General features: G+C 40.4%; 2 protein-coding genes across 2 annotated transcripts in view; both read right to left on the minus strand.

Moving 5' to 3' along the window:
• LOC115977238 (CBL-interacting serine/threonine-protein kinase 6-like) overlaps positions 1-6829 on the minus strand; it is a 28817-nt gene extending 21988 nt beyond the window's left edge. Inside the window, exon 1 of the mRNA XM_031098983.1 lies at positions 6746-6829. The gene's annotated coding sequence lies outside the window, so the exon portion shown is untranslated. The remainder of the gene's footprint in view (positions 1-6745) is intronic.
• LOC115977239 (CBL-interacting serine/threonine-protein kinase 6-like) lies at positions 5091-6953 on the minus strand. The gene is made up of 2 exons (XM_031098984.1): positions 6746-6953; positions 5091-6655 (listed from the first exon to the last, which is right to left on the minus strand). The coding sequence occupies exon 2, from the start codon at positions 6613-6615 to the stop codon at positions 5317-5319; it is 1299 nt and encodes a 432-aa protein (XP_030954844.1). The 5' UTR covers positions 6616-6655; positions 6746-6953; the 3' UTR covers positions 5091-5316.
• Between the last annotated feature and the right edge of the window lie 5421 nt (positions 6954-12374).

Genomic DNA, 12374 nt, shown 5'->3' on the forward strand with positions numbered 1-12374 from the left:
GGTTACAAAAACAGAGCATGTGCAGGGACGTTTCGACTTGACTCCCACAAGCTTCGCAGATGTCGTCAGCCGTAATCTTTCTTTTAAACAGGGACTCTTTTGTGGCCAGGATACCGTTACAGGCCTTCCAGGTAAAATGTTTGAGTTTATTTGGCAAGTTCATCCTCCACACCCCTTTCCAAGCACCGTGCAATTTTGTCGGGTCCGAGCAGCTAGCCTTCCCCTCCTCTTCCTCAGTTTCCCTAGCAAGCCTATAGGCACTCTTCACAGAAAATCTGCCTTTCTTATCCTCTGCCCATACCATTCTGTCAGCTGCAGCCGAGACACTGAGGGGGGTGCTTAGAATTGCCTCTACGTCCTGGGGCAAGAAGAGCCGTTTAACTAGCTCTGTGTCCCACTCCATGCACCCCTCCCTCAGAAGTTCACTCACCAATCTGATTTGCTTCCCAGGCCGTTCCGGAGAGACCACCTTGTAAGTGCTCCTAGTAGAGAGCCACTGGTCTTGCCACACCCGAATGTGACGACCGTCTCCCACCTGCCACCGTAAGCCCCGTTTAACCAAATGCTGTGCAGCCAAAATACTCCTCCAGGCGTAGGAAGCATTCTTGCCAACCCCTGCCTCCACAAAATTTCCGTTTGGAAAATATTTCGCCTTGTAGACCCGGGAGAACAGGGACGTAGAATTTGTCTGGAGTCTCCACCCCTGTTTAGCTAAGAGAGCCAGATTGAAAGACTTTAAATCTCTAAAACCCAGCCCCCCTTCTTCCTTCGGTCTACACATTCTATCCCAGCTCATCCACGCCACCTTCTTTTCGTTTTTCACTTGTCCCCACCAGAATTGTCTCACCATTCCGGTCAACTCTTCGCACAGACCGTTGGGGAGCTTAAAGCAGCTCATGGTGTAGGATGGGACTGCTTGAGCTACTGCCTTTATCAAAATCTCCTTCCCCGCATTTGATAGCAACTTTTCTTTCCAACCCGCAAGCTTGGACGCCAATTTTTGTTTCAGCTGTGCAAAAGTGTTTCTCTTAGACTTACCGACCAAAGACGGAAGGCTAAGATAGGATTCATGAGGTTTGATGACTTGAGCACCGAACTTGGTCTTAATCAGCTCCTGTGTACTAGAAGGGGTATTGCGACTAAAGAAGAGGGCCGACTTGCTTCTATTTAGTTGCTGCCCCGAGGAAGATTCATAAACTTGCAGAATTCTCTGTACTTCAGCCCCTTCCTTCTCAGATGCTTTGCAGAAGATCAAACAGTCATCCGCAAAGAGAAGGTGTGAAATTCTTGGCCCCCTAACCGATGCAGCCACACCATTTAAATCCTTCCTCAGTGACACCTTATGCAAAAGAGCTGACAATCCTTCAGCACACAAAAGGAAGAGAAAAGGGGAAAGGGGGTCCCCCTGTCTAAGGCCACGGGTGGGAGTAATTGAGCCGCAAGGTTGGCCATTAAGTCTAACCGCATATGTGACCGAGGACACACACGCCATTACAATACCAATCCACCGCTCATGAAACCCAAGTTTCACCATAATTTTTTCCAAACACCCCCACTCCACCCGGTCGTAAGCCTTGCTCATGTCTAGCTTCAAGGCCATTTCCCCAACCCTACCCTTCCTCTTTCTGTGAATATGATTCATTAATTCGTGAGCCACAAGGATATTATCAGTGATGAGCCTATCCGCTACAAATGCACTTTGGTTTTCACAAACAATATCTTTTAACACAACCCTCATTCTGTTCGCTACAACTTTGGAAGCCAGTTTATAAGCTACATTATATAGACTTATAGGACGGTAATCAGTAACTCTAGAGGGGTTTTTTGTCTTAGGGATGAGTACAATGTGGGTTTCATGAAACTTAGGGGGAGCAACACCATGATTAAGAAAGTCAACAACAGTTTTAATAACAACAGAATTTACAGTAGGCCAAAAGTGTTGAAAAAATAACGGAGGCATACCATCAGGACCTGGCGCCTTCTGCAGGTGCATCTGCTTGAGGCTTTCTCCACCTCGGCACTCCTAAAATCCTGCAACAAGACTTCATTCATACTGTTAGTTACTTTCGAGTGTACTGCATCAAGCAATTCTTCACTAACTATTGGGTTTGATGAGGTGAAGAGTTCTTGGAAATAATCAACAAACATGTTACCCATGGTATCTTCCTCCTCCTGCCACTGCCCATTCGAATCCATAAGCCAAGTAATGGTGTTACGTTGCTGTCTTTTTGATGCTTTCTCATGGAAGAAGGCCGTATTTCTATCCCCTGCCTTCAGCCAGCAGTTTCTTGACCGCTGCTTCCACATCTCTTCCTCAGCCAAGAACATCCTGATCAGCTCACTTTTTGTTTCATTAATTTCCTCCATGTTTGCCACACCCCCTGGCAAGCATTCCAGCCATTGAAGCTTTTTGGAGAGCGAGGCCATTTTCCGACCAAAATGCCCAAAGTTAGTTTTGTTCCAGCTTTGCAGAGATGACCTGCATTCCTCCATGCACAGGCCGAACTGGTTTTGAACCCCTAGCCTTTGACCTCTCTCCCAAGCCTCTTTCACTACTTCCCCACAATCCTCCTTCTTTATCCACATTGCCTCGAACCTGAATAAACGCTGCCTTTTGTTTCTACTTCTAGGAGGGAGGGTTTTAAGGATCAGAATGTTATGGTCTGAAGAGCAAGTGGCTCTGTTGTATAGTCTTACTCCCGGAAACAAACCCGCCCAGTTTGTGGATACCAGAGCCCGATCAAGTCTCTCACGGACCCAACCCCGAGTCCCTAACCGCCTACTCCAAGTGAATTCTGGGCCTACGCAGCCCATGTCCCTAAGTTTGCTTCTGTTTATCGCTGCTCGGAAAGCTCTCATCTGCCATTCGGGTCTCTCACCCCCTCCTGTCTTTTCTCCCCTGTGACATATCTCGTTGAAGTCTCCCATACAAACCCAAGGGAGATCACACCTTGTGCTCAAACATACCAAAAGCGACCATGATTCCTCTCTTTTGTGCGTTTCCGGGTTGCCATAGAACCCGGTGAACCTCCATTTCTTTTTCCCATCATCCTCTGTTATAATCACGTCAATGTGTCTCGGGGAAAAAGTTTGCACTTCCACTGGTAACGACTCCTTCCATAACAGGGCCAAACCCCCACTCTTGCGAACACTAGGAACGACCAAGCCTTGGCTTCTTTCCAGTTTCCGTTTTTTCTCCACCATTTCCTCCACGTTAAACTTGGTTTCCATAAGGAACACCAAGGTGGGATCTTCCTCCAAAACCAATTTTTGGAGCGTGCCAACTGTCGAGGGTTCCCAAACCCTCGACAGTTCCAACATATGGCACTCATGGCTCCCGGCGGGGCTGCACCGTAGCCGCCACCGATCCCATTTGTTTTGCCAACAATTTGCCAAAAGCCAAAACTTCCTCCTCTAACTTTGGTTTCTTCCCCCCCCCCCCCAGCATTCTCCATTATATCTTCTAAGGGAGTACGTGACTTACGTTTTTGTCCCAGCTCGACCTCCTCTGTATCCATTCGAGTAATCTCACTCAAGTCATTTGTCTTCTGCAGCTTGGACGTATTCTTTCCCATATTTTCCTTACCGGGCTTACATGCAAGTTTTTGATACTTCTCCCGGATTGGGCCCTTGGTATTTCTAGTTATCCCATCCTCCTTTACAACAGGGAGCTTCGACCCCTCATGGAAACTATGTTTTCCATTCTCATGGTCCAGCTGAGCATTGATTCCAACAGGCCCACGCCAATCTTGTGAAGGGCCCAATTCCTCCTGTGGCCCGCTTGAAGGAGGCCCAACTCCCCTATCATATACTGGCCCAACATTCCTCGCCTCCTCCTCTCGGTTAGCTGGCATCATCTTCTCCGACTCCAAGATCCGTACCTTGGGAGCCGTTTGCACGTTACCTTCCTTGTCAGCTTTACCGAAAATCTCGGCATCAATCTCCCTCAACTGCTCCTCGAAAACTGATTTTTCCATTTCCTTGGTCAGCTTTTTCTTGAATTTCTCATTCTGCAGTATCAGGCTTTCCACGTCATCCCTTTTCCCGTTTGTCTCCTCATCACCATTGGGCTGGCGGCGCTCAACAGAGGTTCCTGCTTGCTTGTCGGACTGTTTTTCTCCGTCCGCCCTCTCCGACCCCATCTGCCCAGTTTGTGCTCTCTCTCCTGCTTGCATTCCGGTCACCATGTGTGTTTTATGCAGCCTATCTGGATTCGCACGCAGCCAGGGGCCATATTGCTTATCCTCTGCTTTTAATGGGGCTGCCCTGCGTATCCATTCTATGCATTCCTTCTCGTCGTGGTCTAGTCTTCCACATAAGTAACAAAACACAGGTAGACGTTCATACTTGAACTCTACCCACCTTGAATCTGAGCCTCCCATGCGCACCATCCTCCCTCGGATTAACGGTTGAGATATGTCCAACGTTACTCTAATCCGCAGAAAACATCCCAGATTCACACCATTATCTCCTACATCCACCTTTTCGACGTTACCCAAGATTCCTCCAATGCTTAAACCCGCTTCTCTTGTCTGGCTCAAGGTTGGCAGCCTGTGAATCTGAACCCAGAAGGAGGCTTCATGGAAGGTTAAGGAAGATACGGTCTCACCTACTTTTAACTTGTGCAGCAGGAGGATATATTTGTCAAAGGTCCACGGTCCTTGCAAAAGAACCCTGGCCAGGTCTTCCTTTGTTTGGAAAGAGAATAAGACTCTATTCTCTCCCAAGTCGCTAACCTCAAAATCCTTTTTTGTTCTCCAAACCGAACGAAGGGCTCTTCCTCTAGCTTCTAGGTTCACTCTTCGTTTGGTGTAAAATTTCCCCACAATGACCAGGCCATTGTCTACCCCTGGAGGGGCTAGATCCACTTCGCTCCTCTCCTTCTCTGAGAGTTTGATATTTGCACACTTAGTAGTGATAGCGTCCATCACGTACTGAACCACTAGTTTCCATCGTCAGACGGGGAAAGAGATTGCCTAAAGGCAAAGGCTTTTCACCCCCAGGCTACGCCGAGTCTAGAGAGAAAATTTGCTTCCGAACAATCTCTATTAATTGTCTTTATTTATTTATTTAAATAGATGGTTAATCACTTTTCCAAAGGTAAAGGTATCCGTTAGTATTTTCATTATATTTTTACGTACATGAGCGTAACTTTCCAAACTATACGGATCTTCCCTCCAAAATTCTGTAACAAAATCAAGGCTACTGACAGATGTCAATAAAAAGAACTGGCAAACTAATAACACTCAACGACAACAATAACAATTGTCTAAACAACAATGACCACACACACACACACACACAACATACATTGGATTAAGCAAGTAGTGTGGAATTATCGGCCGGCGAGGTCCAAACGAAGTCTTTAAGAGCCGGCCGTAGTTCCTTACTGCAGAACTGGTTGTATTCCAAGGCATCGCCATTGATTTTCTTCACCTCCACCACCAGAAACGACGGCGTCACGGCGAAAATCTCCGCCGCAATAGCCAGCTTCCCTTTACGTCCACACTCGTTCCCTTCAAGCCTCACCCTCGACTCGCTCTTCTTCACACTGAAATTCCCACTCTTCGCCGCCACCTCCTCCAGCGTCGATATCACACTGCTCGCCGGCCTCGTCGTCGCGAACCTCAGCTCCTCCTTCTCCTCCCTCTTTTTCTCCTCGAACAGCGGCGACAAATTTAACCCTTGGGACAACGATATTATGTGGAACGCGTTCAAAGTCTCGGACTGTTTGAATGGCGATTTCTCGTACTCCTGATATTCTTGCTCCTCTTTAGTTAGGATTGACTTGGGTGCTGACTTTTTGAACCAAGAAGAATCCATGATTTTCGCGATTGTGATTCTTGTCATCGGATTCGGATCGAGAAGCTTTGTAATCAGTCTCCGTGCTTCTGAAGAAAACCATGGTGGACACTTGAAGTCACCTCTGTAAATCTTCCTATACATGGCCACAATATTATCTTCCTGAAATGGCAAAAACCCAGCTAGAAGAACATACAGGATAACTCCACAAGACCAAAGATCAGCTTTGGCACCATCGTAGCCTTTCTTACCAATCACCTCAGGCGCCACATAAGCCGGTGTGCCACACGTTGTGTGTAGCAACCCATCTTGCTTCAAATGCTCAGTGAAAGCGCTGAGACCGAAGTCAGTGACTTTCAAATTACCTTCTTCGTCTAAGAGCAAGTTCTCAGGCTTGAGATCTCGGTGGTAGACACCGTGGCTGTGACAGAAATCGATGGCGGAGATGAGTTGTTGGAAATAGACTCTCGCCACATCTTCTTTAAGCCGACCCTTAGCTATTTTCGAGAACAGCTCGCCTCCACGGACGAGTTCCATAGCGAAGTAGATCTTTGATTTGCTCGCCATAACTTCATGGAGCTCGACTATGTTTGGATGCTGTACCATCTTCATCACCGAGATTTCTCTCTTGATCTGCTCCATCATACCCACTTGGATCACTTTCTCTTTGCTCACAACCTTCATCGCCACGCTCTTCCCGGACTGTAAGTTTCTGGCATGGTACACCTTGGCGAAAGTACCGTGACCCAGAAGCCGACCCAACTCGTATTTCCCATGTACCAACAACGTTGAATAACCATCTTTACACTCCATTTAATTTCTCTTGAATTTTCACCCTCTGCTACAAATTAAGCTTTTGAAAATGAAAAAAACAACAACTTTAGTATTTTTACTAAGAAAGAAAGAACATCAATTGATGAATTTAGAAGGATTAGACGGTCACCCGTCTTCGACGTGTTTCCGGTGGCAATTCCGGCCGCCCATACACCTCTTGGCTCGCAAACTGAGCTCAGGCCTTGTCAGCGAAGCTCCAACCATCTCTCTGCATTCCCTAATGAGACCCAAACTCTGAAAATCTTTAGCTAAGAAGAGTACAAGTCTAATAAGAGTTTCAAAGATTCTATCAGCCGTAGTGTTTAGACTTCTTCTTTTTTCTCAGCCGTAGCATTTGCTTACCCATATATAGAGATTTTTGTATGCGGAAATTACGTTTACACCCTTTAGGATTGGATTTCCAAGAAGGGTCTGATCTCATCAAACGGTTACTGTTAAGGGCCTCGTATCTGTAATGCAACGTGTCAGAATCGAACGGGGGGTTAGTGATAAGTATGGGATTATGAGAGAGTGAAAGGTTATGACACAAGGTTTGTGTGGGCAGTGATGATTAAAGCCTAGAATCGCCTGTTACAGGCCCCTGTGATTACGATTTTGTCCTCAATTGCCCATTTGCTTAGAGCATTCTTAATAGATGTTCCAAAACTTATATCATTTTATCACATTAAATACTTATTTTATTATTTTACCACATCATTTTATAACATTCTATTTATCATATGTTTTATAATTCAATTCTATACATTAAAATAATATTTACTATACATTAAAATAATATTTACTACTCATCAACACAATAAACAAACAATAAATAATATACCACACATCTTCCATACCGTGGTAAATTTGTCATGATACTGTTTAATGTTGCAAAAAATATACCATATCCCACGTCTGCTAAATGGGCTCAAATTGGGTTTGGTGTGAAATATGTGCCAAATATTTAACATTTGGTACATATTCTATATCTAGTGTGGGTGCTCTTAGGTAGGTATAGCTTTCTTTCTTTAATAATTCTGTGGGTACACAAATCCCAGAGGGAAACAATTTTGGAATTGTGATTCTATGGGCAACTACAGTGGAGAATCAAAAGAATATCCTAATTAAGAGATAAAAATAAACTGTGCAGGGCACTCAATCATTTCAATCAAGTTGATTATCAAAAAAAAATCATTTCAATCAATGTTCCATTTTGTGTGTTTGTTTTGGTTTTTCTATTAGAAGTAGTAAATAATATTTTTGTATAGGTTGGTTTTAGTTAGGGGTATCCACATATTGGCTCGGTCCAGGTTGGAGTCAAACAGCCACTCAACCCAATTAACTTAGTTTGGAATTGGTCTATTTAGAGCCGGCTTAATGTATTTTGGAGCCTAAAACAACAATTTTGGGTGGGACCTTTTTTTTAATTTAAATATTAAAATTTTTTATTGGTTGATTTTTTTTTTCTCACAAAAATAGTTTTATTTGTTAACAAAATAACAACTAGTACTGTTAATGTGGACTCATACAAGAGTATACAAGTAAATTTTTTTTTTTATAACAAATCAACGAAATTCTCAACAAAAAATTGAAGGTGAAATTTATTTAAAAAATTAAAACCCTAAGAGATAAGTATAGACGTAGTTCCATGATTACTAAAATAAAAAAATAAAAAAAATTATGGTCCTATGCTACTCCACGTCCCAACCAACATGTTAAATGAAGGAATGAATGAAAATGAGTTTACCAATGTGCTGTGTCAGAATTTAAAATAATTACCAAGAATAAAATAAAGAGAAAATAAAACAAGATAAGCTTGAATTATGAGAAAGTTCAAGAAAGAAGCAAAGGTTCTAGAGAAGTAACAAACCTGAGGATCAGACTCAAATGAGGAGAAGAAGGTCTGAAGCACAGCAGCTACAGCTTCAGCTTCAAAACAATTTCTTTTTTATGCTTTAAATAGAGAGTGGGGAAAAATTTCTAGCAATTCATACAAGAAAAATTGAGGTCTGAGATTGAATATGTATATAATTTTTGTCTTAAAATTTTAGTTGTTTGGTTGAGAGAGAGAGTGTGTGTTTTTCTTTTCTGTGTGGCAGTTAATGAATTCTACACTGAAAAACATTCATGGAGAAGGTGAAAGGTTCGAAAAAATTATTTGTTCCTGTTTTTTCTTTGATAAAAAAATTATTTTTTAATTTATTGGTTAGAATTTTGGGCTTAATTAATACTTTCAAGAAATAGATCCTATTGGGTAGAAGTAATGTTATAATATATGTAAGGACTCAATTTGTAACGATCCCAAACTCGTATTGGGTTCGAACGCTAAAGGCCCAAACAATAAATTTGTAGAGTGTGGATATAAAAGAATTAGATTAACTTCAAAAGAAAAACGATTAAACTTAACGTTTTTAGATGGATTAACACAAATATTACGATCAATTTCTCCTTGAAATAAGCTAAGTTCTTTATTTCATAAGGTTTTCCTCTAGGCGTCCCTTGTTTAGAAGTTCTCTCAATGCATTTTTCCACGTTATATACTGCCCTTTTGGTGTCATCTTTATCACACACGTGTAGATTGGATTCGGGCAATTCCCTCCTGTCCCATCCAATACTTCCTGGATCCTTTCACCAGCAACTGTAAGGCTGCTTCATCACTGTTCAGGCATCACCTCCACATTAATGCGGCCGAAGAGTTGGTTGAGAGGCAATTAATGAGGAGGCAGCAGTTGTTCAAGATATTTGTTTACATTTTCTTTCTTACCCTTGGTCCCATGTCCCACCTTTAGTGGTAATGTAGTTTTGAAGTGTGTTTGTAACAATATGGCGTTCAAGTCGTCCGAGGACACATATTTTCGAGAAGGATTTTGTCCTCGGACGAATACTGAACCCACCTCATGTGATATCTATTCTTCTTTTCATTTAGTTCCCCTTATGACCTTATATGTGCCTTCTCGGATAGTTTTACGTTCTCGGATGGGTCACAGGCCCAGTTAGCTCGATTTAAATAATTATTGATTAACCGGCCCCCACAATATATATTACATTTTTCACAACAAATTGAGTTAGCAAATTTTGGTTTTTATTTGAGTCACCATTAACATTATTTTATCATCTAACATTTTGGGATTTAAAGAGTCCGTTTGGTATGTGTGTTTAAACAACATTTTTTAATTTTTTTAAAAATATGTGTGAGTAAAAAAGTGTGTGAAAATACGTATAATATTGTTTAAAAACTGAAAACATGTGTTTAAATTTATGTACTAAACGGGTCAAAATTTTTTTGATTGGTTAAAATTTGGGGCCTTTTTTTGCTTGGGGGTATTAGACGGTTGCCTTACTTGCTTAGTATGTTGAACCGGCACTGGGTCTATTTATTGCTAAAATGTTTGTGGTTTCTCTTTGGAGAAAAATTTTGTTTATATATAAAGGTAGGACTACCGACCTGGAGCCAGGTCACGCGTCCTCGTCAGCAGTGGTCCACATTCATCCTTTCCGTGTTCACACAACTGATGAGGTAAGTGATAAGTTTGCTTCGAAAAGTTGAGGATTTTAGTACCTCTCATGGCCCCCATTGAGTCATTTCACAAAAAAAAAAAAAAAAAAAAAAACCTGAAATATGAATTACAGTATGAGTATGACATATTATTCTTTTAGATACGCTTATCTAATATAGTTTTTACGTTATAGAATATAGAAATAACACATGCAAAGTCAGACTGTCGCACTTGTGATGACAACATGAATATGATTAGCACAGCCGCATAAATAATGGGCCTTGTGATTCGAGTCATCAAGTAGATCCCATAAAAAAGAAAAAAGAAAAAAAAATTCATCAATGGGAAAAATGCCAAAAAGAAATGTTAACTGCAGTACTAATGGGATTCTGACTAGGAGTTGATTTTTTATCGCAGTGTTTAAAAATATTGAAACAATTATCGAATTTTCTATAAAATAGAGATTGTATTGAATTAAATATATATATATATATATATATTGCATCATAGTGCCACTATTTTATTTATTCTCAAAAAAAAAAAAAAAATTATTGAACAATATTAATTAACATAATTGATGAATTACCTTTAAGACACTGGCCGTATAAAGCTAAGTCTGCTAAGATCCATTAATAACAATAATTACTACTTAAGTGGATGGCCACAAATGGGACCAGCCAATAGACCTCCTCACACTGTTGTTTTTGTCTCAGATGAATGTGGTACAATACAATATTTTTAGTTGGGCAGCATTAATTCAACACTAATTTGAATTTTTTATTTTTTACCCCATTATATAAAATATTATAAATTTCTTTAAATCATATCTTGGTATAATTTATACACTATGATAGTGCGGGAGAATACAAAACTAATGTGAAAATCATTTCCCATTCTAGTTTCTACCTCTCCATAATATCGTTATGATACTATTACTTTACCAATATTTATACACGTGTAAATTAATACTAGTATTTCTCTGTTATTAGTTCCCACTAATCTTTTTTAATTCAATTAGGGATATTATTTTGGTCCTGTTAACAATCGGCCAAGCATACAACTTAAATCCCAGAAGGTCTTCTAGATCCATCCACTCCATTATCAATTCATAGAGTTTTCGGAGTGTTTTATGGATTAGAAGTAAAATAGTCCAATCACTTCTTTAATTACATCAAAAAAATTCAATCATGCATAGACTTACTCAATCATCTTTGTCGCATGTGATTAGAAAAAAAAAAAGTAAATGAGATATTTTTTTTTTTTTTGCTTCTTTGCTTGGTCAGAGAGCTCGCTCAGCTAAGCAATTGCTTGGAAATGCAAAAAATGGGCCATTAGTTGGATACCATGCGGTCAGCTCAGCTGCAGACTGTTGAAGAAGAAGAGGCAAGTGGGGAGGAACATGATGTCACTCAAGTTGCTTGTTTTAACTTTTCACATTACAAGCCGACCTCGTTTTTTGGCGGCTACGTCCAGACAAATTTGCCACCCATTATTTTACTAACTAGTCTTTTTACTTAATTTCATTATTTGTAGCACTAATTGATAATTATGCTTCATGATTGGATTTAAAATATTGGATTGCTATCGGGATAATTATGCTTTTTAATTTATTCACAGTCTAATTAATAATATAGTACCGGTATATATTATATTTTTTCCCAATAAAAATGAGAAAAAGTATGATTCTAACCACTAATAAAAAGATGATAGTTATTTTGATCATGTATAACTAATTAAATGAGTCATGTATTTTTTGAAAATGACAAGATACATATCATACTCATATAAGTGATTGGAGCCCAAAGCTTTAAAGTTTGAAGCCAAACTTTTTTTCTAAAAATTCCATATCAATGGTTGGAGTCCCCATGCTTCAAAATTTAGAGTGATCAAAATTTTTCCTAAAAAAGGAGACTTTGTGCGTGTAGATTTGTGTATGGTACAAAATTAGTTAAGTAATAGTAAGATTTACCAGTACTTAAATTCACACCTTCTAAACTTGTAAGTGTAATGGATTGCAGATTCACAAGTATTTTTTACTAATATATAGGTCATGCCCTCATGTGGTCAATGCTAGTAGAAACACTATATTCTTCAAGAATATTAAAATTAAATTAAAAAATTTGGGGAAAAAAAGAAAGGAAAATTTGCTATTGGACCAACAAACAGAGAGATTAATTAAAGAGAAATAAATTATCATCAGAAAAGAAAGAAACGTATATGCTAGCTAGCTGAATCGGTTGTTTCTGGGGGAGGTTTGGGTTC

This window comes from Quercus lobata, chromosome 2 (genome assembly GCF_001633185.2).
Source record: "Quercus lobata isolate SW786 chromosome 2, ValleyOak3.0 Primary Assembly, whole genome shotgun sequence".
NCBI lineage: Eukaryota > Viridiplantae > Streptophyta > Magnoliopsida > Fagales > Fagaceae > Quercus > Quercus lobata.